The sequence below is a fragment of the Salvelinus sp. IW2-2015 genome, unplaced genomic scaffold (assembly GCF_002910315.2).
Source record: "Salvelinus sp. IW2-2015 unplaced genomic scaffold, ASM291031v2 Un_scaffold1700, whole genome shotgun sequence".
NCBI lineage: Eukaryota > Metazoa > Chordata > Actinopteri > Salmoniformes > Salmonidae > Salvelinus > Salvelinus sp. IW2-2015.
In genome coordinates this window covers 11,883-26,806 of record NW_019943093.1, presented here as the reverse complement: position 1 = coordinate 26,806, position 14,924 = coordinate 11,883, and the positions used below count along the sequence as shown (strand labels likewise).

Sequence of the window (14,924 nt, the reverse complement as noted above, 5' to 3'; positions counted from 1 at the left end):
TATCGTTGGGTTTATTACAGAAATGTTTGTCAATTGACTAGGAATGCCTTGGAGATGGACCAGTGGAATACGATCGAACGGTTGGTGACCACTGCTGTAGAAAGTAGAGTGAAGTTCTATCTAGTGCTTCTCTCTGTGGGGTGATATTTCTGCATGGCAGCTGCGCGGCAGTCTCAGGGCTACAGCGCGCACGCACGCAGTTTAGAGGGAACATTGTTTATAAGCTGCATRAATGTGGTATTTGTGTGGAGGTCCTTCCTTAATTGGATCTAAGAGCTCATCCCTTGAATGTACATKATGATTGGCACCTCCAGGCAGGCAGGTAGGTGGCAGTAATTGGGGAGCGTGGCTCAGAAACAGATAGGTGTCAACATACTGAGGTGTTGCTGAGCTCGTCAGAGATGTGCGAAGTGTTTGTCGACAGACAGAGGCCCTCCGAATCGATGCCTGGGTTTTTTAAAGCTAAGCCACTGAAAGCTACAGTATGTCTGTCTACACTACAGAAGAGTAGGGGAATGATTAATTGTATTTGGACAAGCCTAAGTAAGAGAGGTTGGAGCTGAGCTCCCCTATCGTTTGGACTGATGGAGACTGGGAGCCCTTCCAAACTGTCTCCTCACACACACACACAGACACACACACACAGACACACACAATCCTATGTTGCTTTACTGTGCTGTTAAGGGATGACAAACATACATGAGAGGTGTCAAAGTCCTGCTAACTATTTGTCTGTGTGTGTGTACGTGTGTGTCTCTGTGTGTGTGTGTGTGTGTGTGTGTGTTTATTCTTCTACATCTGGCTGTGTGATTCACCCAATCATGAACAACCTATTCTCCCTGGACAAGAGTGTTCACACATTACACCGCTTGACCCAGGACAGAAATTATGTTATATTTGAAGAAGAAAAACCTCCAACTMATTTCCAGAGAGAGAGAGAGAGGCCAAAGGCTTCAACAACATGGCTTTATTAGCATGTTGCACTAATTCCAACAGCATTTAACTAATCACATCAGATAATTAGTATTTTGAGTGGAATTACTTCTTAATTCGTTTATAGTCAGTCAGTCAGTCAGTGTTCAGACTAGTAAACTGACTGATCTTGCGAGCTTACATGCATGATGGCTACACAGATATCAGCGGTAATCAGTCTGGTAATTATGAGGCTATGTTCAGACTGTCTGTCAGGGTTGAGCTCTAGTCTAATTCCACAAGGAATTGGCCATACATAGGAAACCATACACACGAGAGAGAGAGAGACACACATAGGGTTTTCAATTCAATGGCATTCATGCCTCKATTTCGTTTGCCTTGTGTCACACAAACTAACGTGTTACATATACGGATGAATAGAGCAGCTAAGGCCTTGTTTGTAAGCTATTCCCCAAAGGTCTATAATGTACACATCAATGTAGAACAGCAGTGATCTGCTGTGTAGAGTGCAGTACAGACTCAACTGGCTGGAGGGTAGAGTAGTGTTGTGTCAGAGTGCTGTAATTTATGCATGTTCAGTATGATAACATTAGGAACAGTATGTAWGAAGGTTAATGAGCTGTGTGAGCCGAGGCTTGTACAGTGTGTGTGAATGTGAGTGTGCGTGCCTGTGTGTGTGTTTGTACAGTATGTGTACATAGGCCAATGCGTGCTTGTGTGTGTCCTGCTGTTTGATTACAGTGATTAGGTTCCTACTGTGGGTAGCAGGTCATTTACAGGGCYGGGCCTCCCAGTCTCCTATGGGCTTCACAGGCCAGAGGCCAGAGAGGCTCAGTCAGCCTCAGTAAGTAGCTTGACCCGCTCACACACGCCCCACTGTCTCAGAACCTCAACCTGCAGYGGTGTGACCTCTGCTTTACTCACCTGGCTGGCCAACCACACACACACACACAGACACACACACAAACACACACACAGGAACACACACATACAGCCTCCTCCGTCTCAGCTCMGCCTCATTGATCTACACATTCCCTCTGAGATCCCTGTCTAATTAAGGGATCGATAACAGCCACCACGCTGCAGTCTTACTATATCATATCCAGTTTGGCTGCTCCTTTCAACTCAGACCCAATCCTTCCTGGAGGAACCCACACTGAAGTAATCACATCTCCTTAGTGCTAGCCCTCTGTCCCTGGCAGGTTTGATTGACTAAAATCATCTTGACTGACTGGCCTTGTTTCTTGACTGCATAGGCTGCATTCCAAATGGCACCCTATTCCCTAAAGAGGGCACTACTTTTGGCAACGGACTACTTTTTGATTGGGATTGTGCTACGGCCGGGAGAAGGAACRTGCATGCTGCATATTCCGCTCAGCCCCCCTCAGTTTTATCTGTTTGTACACWGACTTTGCGTATAATTAATTAATCCTACAATATTGAATTTGGCTATCAGGGCACCCTTGAATAAATTGCATGACGTCTCTGAATGCTGCCCTCCTTCAATCATATCATCTCTTCATAGCAGGCTGGTTCCTTCCTCCTTGTTGGGTAAGCCTCCTGTAGGCTTAGATGAAGGATATTCATTCTCTCTCTCTCTCCCTCTGAGCCTATCAGCAGCAATCCAGCCTGATCAAACAGTGTAAAGCCTCCACTAACCACTGAGATATCCACAGCTAAAAAACAGCTCTCATTACCTTCTATATCACCACACAAACTATCCCACTCAATCTCTCCCGTGGTGTATTTCAACCGTAGTGAATCAAAAACGGACTTTCCAAACGATGAGGGTTATWTATATTATCCTTTAATTTCAACCACCACAACCAGAAAGTGTAGTGTCCACGACAACTTTAACTTCCCAAATAATCTTCTAGTGTTGTGGGTTTTTTAAGATAAGAATATTACGTGAGTTAGTTCTGCATTTTGTCTAATCCCTCTTTCCAACCACCTTCACCAGAAGTTGTAGTGTCAACAACAAATAAACTACTTTAATTTCCCAAATAAACTATGTTCTCTWGTGTTTTTCAGCTGTTGTTGGCAAGGCTGCTAAGAAGATAAAATATATAATGATTTCATCTTGCTCCTCCATTAGCTCCTTTAATTGAGTGGACTGGTATATTTCAGCGCTTTATTAAATTGGAGGGAAGCAGGCCGGAGGGTGTTATCCGCAGAGTAAATAGATTTCTGCACTGAGCTCCCTCCGTCTGGCTCTGCMTTCATCCCCACACACAAGCTCATTCCTCACTTGTTGTCTTGTCTTGTTTTTTGCATGGGCAGATCATGGTTGTCATAGATACATAGACACACACAAAAATTGGAACAAGGAACATTTGGTTCCTTTGACTCATCATTGGGTCAGATCAAACCGTTTTTCGGATAGGAAAGACTGTCCATCTGTGGAGGCCTAACCTTAGGCACCAAATCCAATCCCTCCCACAACTCCTTTGCTATTCTGGATTTTACTGCTTAAAACTTTCTTGGCTTTAAGCTCTTTTTCTTGTTGACTAAGATGCCCAAATAATGCGATGCTTCCTCTGTGAATCAGGAGGTGTGAAGAGATTTAATGAGTCAAGCTTGCTGTTGTGTTGTGGCTTTGTGCCATGGTGCTGTTTATTCGGAGCATTTTGGTTACAAAACACCCCTAGTTCAACGGCTCCCCAGCTCAAACGCTAGACCTATCCTCCACACTGCCGTACCGCATCAAGACACCGCCGCTCTTTTCGCCCTCTCAGTAATTCAAAGGGCTGTGGTGTTTTCCTTTTTTGGCCTCCTCTACTTACATCACAGTATTTCATCCCCCCACGCTTCAATAGAAGATTGGCGCCTCGTCCTCGTCGCTACCGAGGAATGACTCAAACGCAGGAAAAGAGCTCTTCCCATTACCCGGAGGATTACTCTGATTCTCCACCATCGTCAAAGAAGAACTACAAGGAAAAACATTCAAACATGCCAAAGTCAGGGTCCAACAAAATCCRCTCCCCGAGCTTAAGCCCTGCTGAAAGGGAGTGTGAAATAACAATGAGTACAGGTTTGGGGCAGTACAATGAGCAAGGAGGGAGAATRGGAATAGGCAGGGAGAAAGGATTAGAATACTATTAGTAGAAGCAGTTTGTTGTTGATAGGAAGGAAGTTGCTTCTMCTTGGAGTAGATGCTGCTTACTGTGCACCAATCCCTCATCTGCTTTGATCTTTCTGTAGATTCTGCAGTGGGAAATGTGAAATGTCAGGCAAATAGCCATGTCAAGTGTCAATCATGGGGATTTTTGACTGCTTGAGCTCTTTATGAAGTTTATCGATTGCGCGAGGGTCGGTGTCAGCATACCCCGAGAGACTGGTATTTCTTTGCTGTGATTGGATGAAAGCTTTGACTGAGATAAGCCTGAACGGAACATCCTTTATTATTGCAAGCCAGCGGATTTATGGGTAAAGACTCAATATGTCTTTGAGACTGCCTGCGTGTCTGAGTGCATGTTTTTACTATATGTATGATGGTCTTTTAGAAGGTGTGCATTTACGTATCCAGGGGCAACAGAGAGATTCGGCTCATGTGAGGGCCACATAATTTCTCTCTGTATGCTTCCACTTACACTGCAATATGATTATCTCTGGATTATGATGCTCAAATGCCACCTTTCAATATATGTACTTTACATATGTCATGTTTTTCTCAGCTCAAGGGATTAGGTATGTTACTTTATATTTTTGTTAAAGAATAACTCAGAATCTGTCTGATACCACAAAGACTGCAAGTGTAGATTACTTTCTCTGGATTTAGGATGCTTGGAATTACACCAAATGCCACCTTTCAATATATGGATGTTATGCACTATTTTAACGTAATAAATCTGAACATGGTAACTAACACTTGTATTATTTCTTTGTTTCTCACTGTTTCTCTTGTACAGTTTCTCTATCTGTCTGTCTCTTAAGAGCTACAGCTGTAACAGTAGATGCTCACATTATAACACAAAAAGAACTGGACACCGCCACATTGTTTTGTGCTGATCGGAAGATTTAGAAAATAACTTTACCAACAAGCTAAAGACATGGATTCTTTCTCTGTCTCTCCTACAGGTCTCCAGTGATGGCCGGAGGTCTCTTTGCCGTCAACCGTCAGTGGTTCTGGGAGCTGGGTGGCTACGACACTGGCTTGGAAATATGGGGCGGAGAGCAGTACGAGATATCGTTCAAGGTGAGCAAAAATKTATAGAAGATAGCGTTTCCCAATCATACATTTCTCTTACCAATGTTCTCAAGACTGGAACACATCTTATCATTCAAGCATCTCAATAGAGCACTGTAGAGAAACTGGAAGTCTTAAGGAGTCTTAAGGTTGCTAGTCATGAGGGCTAAGTTCGTCTTTCAGTATACACCAGGGTTAGGCAACTAGATTGAGCCACAGGCCAATTTTTGTCGGCGCGAATGGTCGGGTGGCTTAATCGAATCAAACCAAGCTTTATTTATACATTACATTTCAGACATGAAATGCAACACAATGTTCGTCACAGAAAAAAARCTGAATAAAAACGACTGAAATATTTMCTACACAAAAAAACAGAAGAGGATAAGTGGGAAACGTTAGTGTGGAGTGCAATAGAGATTGCGTCATCTGTGGATCTGTTGGGGCGGTATGCAAATTGGAGTGGGTCTAGGGTTTCTGGAATGATGATGTTGATGTGAGCCATGACCAGCCTTTCAAAGCACTTCATGGATACAGACATGAGTGCTACCGGTCGGTAGTCATTTATGCAGGTTACCTTGGTGGTCTTGACCACAGGGACTATGGTGGTCTGCTTGAAACATGTTGGTATTACAGACTYGGTCAGGAATAGATTGAAAATGTCAGTGAAGACACATTCCAGTTGGTCAGCACATGCTCGGAGTACACATCCTGGTAATCCGTCTGGCCCTGCGGCCTTGTGATTTTTTATCTGTTTAAAGGTCTTACTCACATCGGCTACGGAGAGCGTGATCACACAGTCATTCAGAACAGCTGCTGCTCTCATACATGCTTCAGTGTTGCTTGCCTCGAAGTGAGAATAGAAGTAATTTAGCTCATCTAGTAGGCTCGTGTCACTGGGCAGCTCGCTGCTGTGCTTCCCTTTGTAGTCCGKAATAGTTTGCAAGCCCTGCCACATCCRACGAGCGTTGGAGCCAGTGTAGTACAATTCAATCTATAAGGGCACAGGGCGAGACCCAAATGCAGACACAGGAGGCAGATGGTTGAGCTCCGATATTTATTATAACAAAAGGGGTAGGCAAAAGGCAGGTCAGGGACAGGCTAGAGTTCATAAACCAGGTCAGAGTCCAAACAGTACCAGGYGATAGGCAGGCTCGAGGTCAGGACAGGCAGGGGTTCAATGATCAGGTCTGAGTTCAAACAGTATAAGGGGATTGGCAGGCTCGCGTTCAGAACAGGCAAGGGTCAAAAACCAGGAGGGCTAGGAAAAAGACAGAGACTGAAAAATAGGAGCTAGGARAAACGCTGGTTGACTTGGAAATACAAGACAAACTGGCACAGAGACAGGAAACACAGGGATAAATACACTGGGGACTAATAGGGAAAACAGGTGACACCTGGAGGTGGGTGGAGACAATCACAAAGACAGGTGAAACAGATCAGGGCGTGACACAATCTTAGTCCTGTATTGCCGCTTTCCCTGTTTGATGGTTYGTAGAAGGGCATAGCGSGTTTTCTTGTAAGCGTCCAGGTTAGTGTCCCGCACCTTGAAAGCAGCAGCTCTACCCTTTAGCTCAGTGCGGATGTTGCCTGTAATCCATGGCTTCTGGTTGGGATATGTACGTTCCGTCACTGTGGGAACGACRTCATCAATGCACTTATTGATGAAGCCAGTGACTGATGTGGTGTACTCCTCAATGCCACCGTAAGAATCCCATAACATATTCCAGTCTGTTCTAGCAAAACAGTCCTGTAGCTTACCATCTGCGTCATCTGACCACTTCCGTATTGAGCGAGTCACTGGTACTTCCTGCTTTAGTTTTTGCTTGTAAGCAGGACTCAGAAGGATGTTATGGTCAGATTTGCCAAATGGAGGCTGAGGGAGAGCTTTGTACGCATCTCTGTGTGTGGAGTAAAGGTGGTCTAGAGTTTTATTTAATCTGGTTGCACATGTAACATGCTGGTAGAAATKAGGTAAAATGGATTTAAGTTTCCCTGCAATAAAGTACACGGCCACTAGGAGCACCGCCACTGGATGAGCATTTTCTTGTTTRCTTATGGCCTTATACAGCTCGTTGAGTACGGTCTTAGTGCCTACATCGGTTTTGTCATGGTAAATAGACAGCTACGAAAAATATAGATCAACTCTCTCKGTAAATATTGTGGTCTACAGCTTATCATGAGATACTCTACCTAAGGCGAGCAAAACCTCGAGACTTCCTTAATATTACATTTCGTACACCAGCTGTTACTGACAAATAGACACAGACCGCCACCCCTTGTCTTACTAAAGGCAGCTGTTCTAACTAGCCAATGCACAGAAAACTCAGCCAGCTGTATGTTACCCATATCGTTGTTCAGCCACTACTCGATGAAACATAAGATATTACAGTTTTTAATGTTCCGTTGGAAGTATAGTCTTGGTCAGAGCTCATCCAGTTTATTATCCAATGATTGCACGTTGGCTAATAGGACTGATGTAGAGGCGGATTACCCACTTGCCGTCGAATCCTTACAAGGCACCCCGACCTACRTCCCCGATATCTGTCTCTTCTTCATGAGAATGGCAGGGATTTGGGCCTTGTCCRGTGTCTGAAGTAAATCCTTTGCTTCCGATTCATTTAAAGAAAAACTCTTTGTCCAGTATGAGGTACCTCGGTCTTGTCTTGATTTACCTGGAGGAAGTTGTGAGCCATCCAAGTATTTAAATCACTAATACAGTCTAATAATGTATCTGTGAAGTTAAAATCCTCTAGTGACACAGAAATGTAAAGTTGTGTATCATCTGTGTAGCAGTTCAAATCAATGCTGTGCTTTCTGATAACGCTGCCAAGGGGTAACATATACTTTATAAACTGAACAGTACCAGACCCAAAATCAAACCTCGTGGACGCCACAGCGCCTATTTTGACTCTCGACCTAAACCAATTTAGAACTGGAGCGGAGAGGCCAACCCACCTTTCCAGTCTTTTCAGAAGGACATCATGGTCAACCGTGTCGAGTGCAGCACTTAAATCCAAGAGTACAAGGACAGAGAGCTGTTTGGCATCTGTGTTGGCTTTAACTAAGGCTGTCTCTGTGCTGTGGTGGGCACGAAAAAACAGATTGGAWTTTTTWWWAAATACAGTTGGCACTTAAAAAAATGATATATCTGTTTGAAACCAATTTCTCCAGAATTTTGCTTAAGAATGAAAGGTTGGAGATTGCCCGAAAATGGCTAAGAGCTGAAGAATCTAGATTACTTTTTTTCAGATTCATCTACTCTGCGTCTCACAAAGACAGCGGTTGGAACCAAAGATCTAGCACAGCTATTTTCAGGTCCTCCAGAGATAGATCGATTGGTTTAAGGATCTCTCTGTTACTTTGCTCCGTTCATCTTTCCCTCGAATCCTGACTAGTCTCCATCCCTTGTCCACTGGAAAAGATCCCACAGCATGATGCGGCACCACCATGCTTCACCTGTAGAGATGGTTGCCAGGTTAGTTACAGCTTACCTTGACATTCAGGCCTAAAGTGTTCAGATCTTGCTTTCATCCAGACCAGAGAATCTTGTGTTTCTCATGGTCTGATCCTTTAGGTGCCTTTTGCAAACTCCAAGCGGGCTGTCATTGCCTTTTAATGAGGAGTGGCTTCCGGGTGGCCACTCATAAAGCTGATTGGTGGAGTGCTGCAGACGATTTGTCTTCTAGAAGGTCTCTCCATCTCCAAAGAGGAACTCTGGAGCTCATTCAGAAGTGCCATCAGTTCTTGGTCAACTCCCTGACCAAGCTTCTTCCCGATTTCTCCAGTTTGAGGCCGGCGCGGCCAGCTCAGGAAGAGTCTTGGAGTGTTCCAACTCCTCCCATTTAAGAAGCTGGAGGACACTGGTGTTCTTGGGACCTTCATGCTGCAAGGACATTTTTTGTACCTTCCCCAGACCTTGTGACACACATTCCTGTCTCGGAGCTCTACGACAATTCCTTCGACCTCTTGGCTTGTTTTTGCTCTGACATGCACTGTCACACTATGGACCTTTATAGTGACAAGTTTGTGTGCCTTTCCAATCATGTCCAATCAATTAATTACCACAGGTGGACTCCCATCCAGCGTTAGAAACATCAAGGATTATCAATGGAAACAGCCATGCACCTGAGCTCAATTTCAGTCTCATAGCAACATGAATACTTATGTAAATAAGGTTTTTCTGTTTAACATTTTAATACACTTGCAAGAAAAACCCGTTTTCACTTTGTCATTATAGGGTGTAGATTGAATGAGATTTTGTGTTTATTTTATCCATTTTAGAATAAGGATGTAAAGTAACAAAATGTGGAAAAAGTCAAGGGTCTGAATGCACTGTATGTGATTGTGTCTACATGTATCAAGTTATGAATGATGTGCTAATTTCAAATAAAGTCTATGTTGGGGCTGAGTTGTAGTCAAATTATTATAATTATGTCAGGAGAGCCCCTTGGATGGTGAAAAAACAAATAATTTAGAGAAATTGCAGAAAGCAGAGCGGAAGTGGAGAAAGTCAAAATTGCAGGTCCATTATGATATTCTGAGAGAGCAATTGGCATATACTGTACAGTAACAGTCAAAGGTTTGGACACAGTTCAAGGTTTTTCTCATTTTTTATATATTTTACTATCACGGAGGAGACGGAAGAGAGTAGATTAAAGCAACACCTTGAATGTGTCCAACCTTTGACTGTTACTGTACGTATATGCCAAGTTTGCTCTCTCAGAATATCATAATGGACCTGCAATTTTGACTTTCTCCACTTCCGCTCTGCCTTTCTGCAATTCTCTATAATTATTTGTTTCTTCACTCATCCAAGGGCTCTCCTGACATAATTATAATAATTTGCACTACAACTCAGCCCCAACATAGATTTATTTGAAAATAGCAACATCATTTCATAACTTGATTACATGTAGACAAATCACATACAGTGGCATTCAGACCCCTTGACTTTTTCCACATTTTGTTATTTACACTTTATTCTAAAATGGGATAAAAACACAAAATCTCATCAATCTACACCCTATAATGACAAAGTGAAAACGGGTTTTTCTTGCAAGTGTATTAAAAATGTTAAACAGAAAAACCTTATTTACATAAGTATTCATTTTGCTATGAGACTTGAAATTGAGGCTCAGGTGCATGCTGTTTCCATTGATAATCCTTGATGTTTCTAACGCTGGATTGGAGTCCACCTGTGTAAATTAAATTGATTGGACATGATTTGGAAAGGCACACAACTGTCTATATAAGGTCCATAGTTGACAGTGCATGTCTGAGCAAAAACAAGCCATGAGGTCGAAGGAATTGTCTGTAGAGCTCCGAGACAGGATTGTGTCACAGGTCTGGGGAAGGGTCCACCAAAAAATGTCTGCAGCATTGAAGGTCCCAAGAACACCGTGTCCTCCATCGTTCTTAAATGGGAGAAGATTGGAACCTCCAAGACTCTTCCTAGAGCTGGCCGCCCGGCCAAACTGAGAATCGTGAGAGAAGGCCTTGGTCAGGGAGGGTGACCAAGAACCTGATGGTCACTCTGAATGAGCTCCAGAGTTCCTCTGTGGAGATGGAGAAACCTTCTAGAAGGACAACCATCTCTGCAAGCAACTCCACCAATCAGGCTTTTATGGTAGTGGCCACCCGGAAGCCACTCCTCAGTAAAAGGCACATGACAGCCCCTTGGAGTTTGCCAAAAGGCACCTAAAGGACTCAGACATGAGAAACAAGATTCTCTGGTCTGATGAAACCAAGATTGAACACTTTGGCCTGAAATGTCAAGTGTAACGTCTGTAACTAAACCTGGCACCATCTCTACGGTGAAGCATGGTGGTGGCCGCATCATGCTGTGGGATCTTTTTCAGTGACAGGGACTAGGAGACTAGTCAGGATCGGGGAAAGATGAACGGAGCAAAGTACAGAGAGATCCTTAAACCAATCGATTATCTCTGGAGGGACCTGAAAATCTGTGGCTGCGACGCTCCATCTAACCAGAAGAGCTTGAGAGGAACTGCAGAGAAGAATGGAAGAAACTCCCAAATACAGGTGTGCCAAACATGTAGCGTCATACCCAAGAAGACTCAAGGCTGTAATCACTGCAAAGGTGCTTCAACAAAGTACTGAGTAAAGGGTCTGAATACTTAGTAAATGTGATGTTTCCGTTTTTATTTTAATACATAAAAAATCTAAGTAGTTTTTCCCTTTGTCATTATGTGGTATTGTTGCCTGTTGTCGACCCCTGGTCTATACTATCCACCTTCTATCTATGCTGAGGTGCTTCTATTTAGTCCTTATCTGCACTGTGTGTAAACGACATTATAAATGCCACTAATCTTTTCTTTAATAGATATCATACAATTTAAATAAGTATTTTACTTAATAGTTCATATTATAAACATGGTCACATAGCAATGTGGCCTTCACCCTTTTCATCCAGTGACTGTGTCCCACCTTGCCTTGAATTAATTTTATTGGACATTTAAAACATATAGTTTGCGTCGTTCATCTGAGCACAACAATACATCCTTTAAAAATTACAGATGATTTAAAACACACTAAGTCTATCAACCTTGCAATTATATTGAGTCCAGACAATCATGGACCCATAACAATGTGTTCTTTCACCCATTCTTTTCTATCCTGTCCCATCATACCCCTGCCTCAGTCTCAGACAGGTCATCTCTCCCAGACAACTTTATTAAACTGAAATGACTTTCACTCAGAAGAATTGCTCTCGTTGTTCTCCAGTGTTTTGTTTCCCCTACTTTCTCCAGTACAATGCACTCCTCAGAACCCAGCATTCCAAAATAATGTTTGTGTGTGCGTGTGTGTGCCCGTGTGTGTCTGCAACCGTGTGTGCACGTGTGTGTTAGTGGGGTTACAAGCAGTAGTTCAGGCTTTAGCCTCCTTCCCAAACAATTACAGCCAGTGATGTTTGGCTTGTTTGCGGCTCAGAGGTTATTCCATTTTGATTTCCGGAGGAGAACAGGTATAATGGATGTGAGGGAATATTGTGGTTATCGTGCCTGACATACCTGCCATCCAACCGGTCTCAGTATACTCTCTCTTTCTCTCTCTCGTCGTCTCTCGTTCGTCAGTGAGTGCACTTTTGTAATAGGAATTGCAGCCCTTTCTTCCTTGATCTGGAAACCATGGCAACGATAAAATATGTTCCCAAGCAAATTTGCAATAAGTCTTCTACAGAGTGGGAGGGGGGATTCAGACGTTTGTGTTAATCTGTGTTTTTTGAGTCGTTGGTGTTATTTTAGTTTGAGAATTCACAAGTGTACAATAAGCACAAAATGAAGCAAAAAGTGTAAATATTCACCAGTGGCGCCCCCATCTGTCTAAATGTTAAAAGCTCTGATTCAGAGTTCTCTGGTCAGTTACTTAGGGGAGAGTGGGCTAACACGGAACCAAACCGGCTGCGCGCGTGTGACATCGTGCATACATTTATTACTACCCAAACGCGATCACGACACGCAGGGTTAAAATATCAAAACAAACTCTGAACCAATGACATTATTTGGCAGGTCGAACGCATGAAACATTTATGGCAAATTTAGCTTGTTAGCTTGTACTTGCTAGCTAATTTGTCCTATTTAGCTAGCTTGCTGTCTGTTAGCTCATTTGTCCTGGGATATTACATTAGGTTGTTATTTTTACCTAAAATGCACAAGGTTACTCCGACAATTAATCCACACCATAAAAACGGTCAACGAATTTTTTCATCGTTTTGAAACGTTATTGGTGATTGGCATCTAAACTTTCATATGTATTTACCACGACAACCGGCAACAGTTCGTCTCTTCAATCACCCACGTGGGTATAACCAATAAGGAGATGGCATGTGGGTACCTGCTTTCTATAAACCAACGAGGAGATGGGAGAGGCAGACTTGCAGCGCGATCTGCGTCAGAAATAGGAATGACTCCTATTTTAGCCCTTGACGCTTGTTGACACGCGCGAGCAGTGTGGGTGCAATAAATTAATAACATAGATTCCTAATGTATTTTGCAACGCGAGCGCACGCGACGTGAGCGGTGTAGTCAGGGTATTAGGAGATAGGATTTTTTACATTCTAGCATCACTTGTAATGAATATATGTATTATTTCTAGAAAAGTATTCTACATATATTTCAGGATGTTGTGTATCCCTGGAATAATCAGAATTCATGTAAACATTACAGTTTTGAACAACATAGCTATGAAAAACATAGCTCCAAATGTCTGTATTGATGGAAATATTAGCACTACATTTTTTAAACCATCTTCATTTCACAAAAACACAATTCATCATACATCACATCGCTTTTTGTCTTTTAATATTTTGAAGATCTTTTAACACAGGCTTACCACCAGACAAACACTTTTGTACTTTTTAAAATGAACATAGGCCAGGCCCTGTTGTAACCTCATATCCCACCAATAATGCCTTGCATTACACTTGGGAAGAAAACACTTCAATTTGCTCAACTTGCCATTGGCTCAACTTACCCCAAGACAAACATTTTGCCTTTATTACCCACACAGCTACAAGGATGCACTTTCATGCTAGGTTTAGGACCTCACATTGAAGCTTAATAGAGACCCCCAGCTGATGTGTATAACACTCTTAAGATTTGTACTTTTTAAAATGAATCATAGGCCAGGCCCTGTTTGTAACCTCATATCCCACTTAATGCCTTGCATGTCTTGATATGTCTTGCATGTCTGGCAGACATATCAGTGTGGATGACGGATCACCACCTTCAAGCTGAACCTCGGCAAGACGGAGCTGTCTTCTCTCCGGGGAAGGACTGCCCGTTCCATGATCTCGCCATCACGGTTGACAACTCCATTGTGTCCTCTCCAGAGTGCTGAACCTTGGCGTGAGCCTGGACAACACCCTGTCGTTCTCAACTAACATCAAGGCGGTGACCCGTTCCTGTAGGTTCATGCTCTACAACATTCGCAGAGTACGACCTGCGCTCGCGCAGGAAGCGGCGCAGGTACTAATGCCAGGCACTTGTCATTCCCGTCTGGATTACTTGCCCTCGCTGTTGGCTGGGCTCCCTGCCTGTGCCATTAAACCCCTACAACTCATCCAGAACGCCCGCAGCCCGTCTGGTGTTCACTTTCCAAGTTCTCTTCACGTCCACCCCGCGTCCTCCCGCTCTTCTCCACTGGCTTCCAGTTGAACTCGCATCCGCTACAAGACCAGTGGTGCTTGCCTACGGAGCTGTGAGGGGAACGGCCGTCCGTACCTTCAGGCTCTGATCAGGCCCTAACCCAAACAAGGGCACTGCGTTCATCCACCTCTGGCCGCTCGCCTCCCTACCTCTGAGGAAGTACAGTTCCCGCTCAGCCCAGTCAAAACTGTTCGCCTGCTCTGGCAGCCAATGGTGGACCAAACTCCCTCACGACGCAACAGGTCAGCGGAGTCAATCCCACCTTCCGGAGACACTGAAACCCCACCTCTGTTAGGATACCTAGGATAGGATAAAGTAATCCTTCTACCCCCCCCCCCCCCCCCCCCTTAAAGAGTTGGATGCACTATTGTAAAGTGGTTTGTTTCCACTGATTATAATAGGTGAATGCACCAATTTGTAAGTCGCTCTGGATAAGAGCGTCTGCCTAAATGACTTAAATGTAAAATGTTAAGATGTCTACTTTGTTTAGAAGCATCATGAAACCTCTAACACAATAAATGACTTTTTTGACCTAACTTGCTTACCACTTTTTCCATGTGTTTTTTTTCCTTCATAGACTCCATGAAAATGATGACCTCTTCCTAAATATTTGGTCAAATTATCATTATGTGTATGGTTTC

General features: G+C 43.5%; 1 protein-coding gene across 1 annotated transcript in view; it reads left to right on the top strand.

Annotated features, from left to right (window-relative positions):
* Window positions 1–14,292, top strand: part of LOC112071718 (polypeptide N-acetylgalactosaminyltransferase-like 6) — a 219,010-nt gene extending 204,718 nt beyond the window's left edge. Inside the window, 3 exon segments of the mRNA XM_024139158.2 lie at window positions 5,011–5,128; window positions 8,050–8,117; window positions 13,968–14,292. Coding sequence (XP_023994926.2) covers window positions 5,011–5,128; window positions 8,050–8,117; window positions 13,968–14,292 — 511 coding nt within the window.
* The last annotated feature ends 632 nt before the right edge of the window (window positions 14,293–14,924 follow it).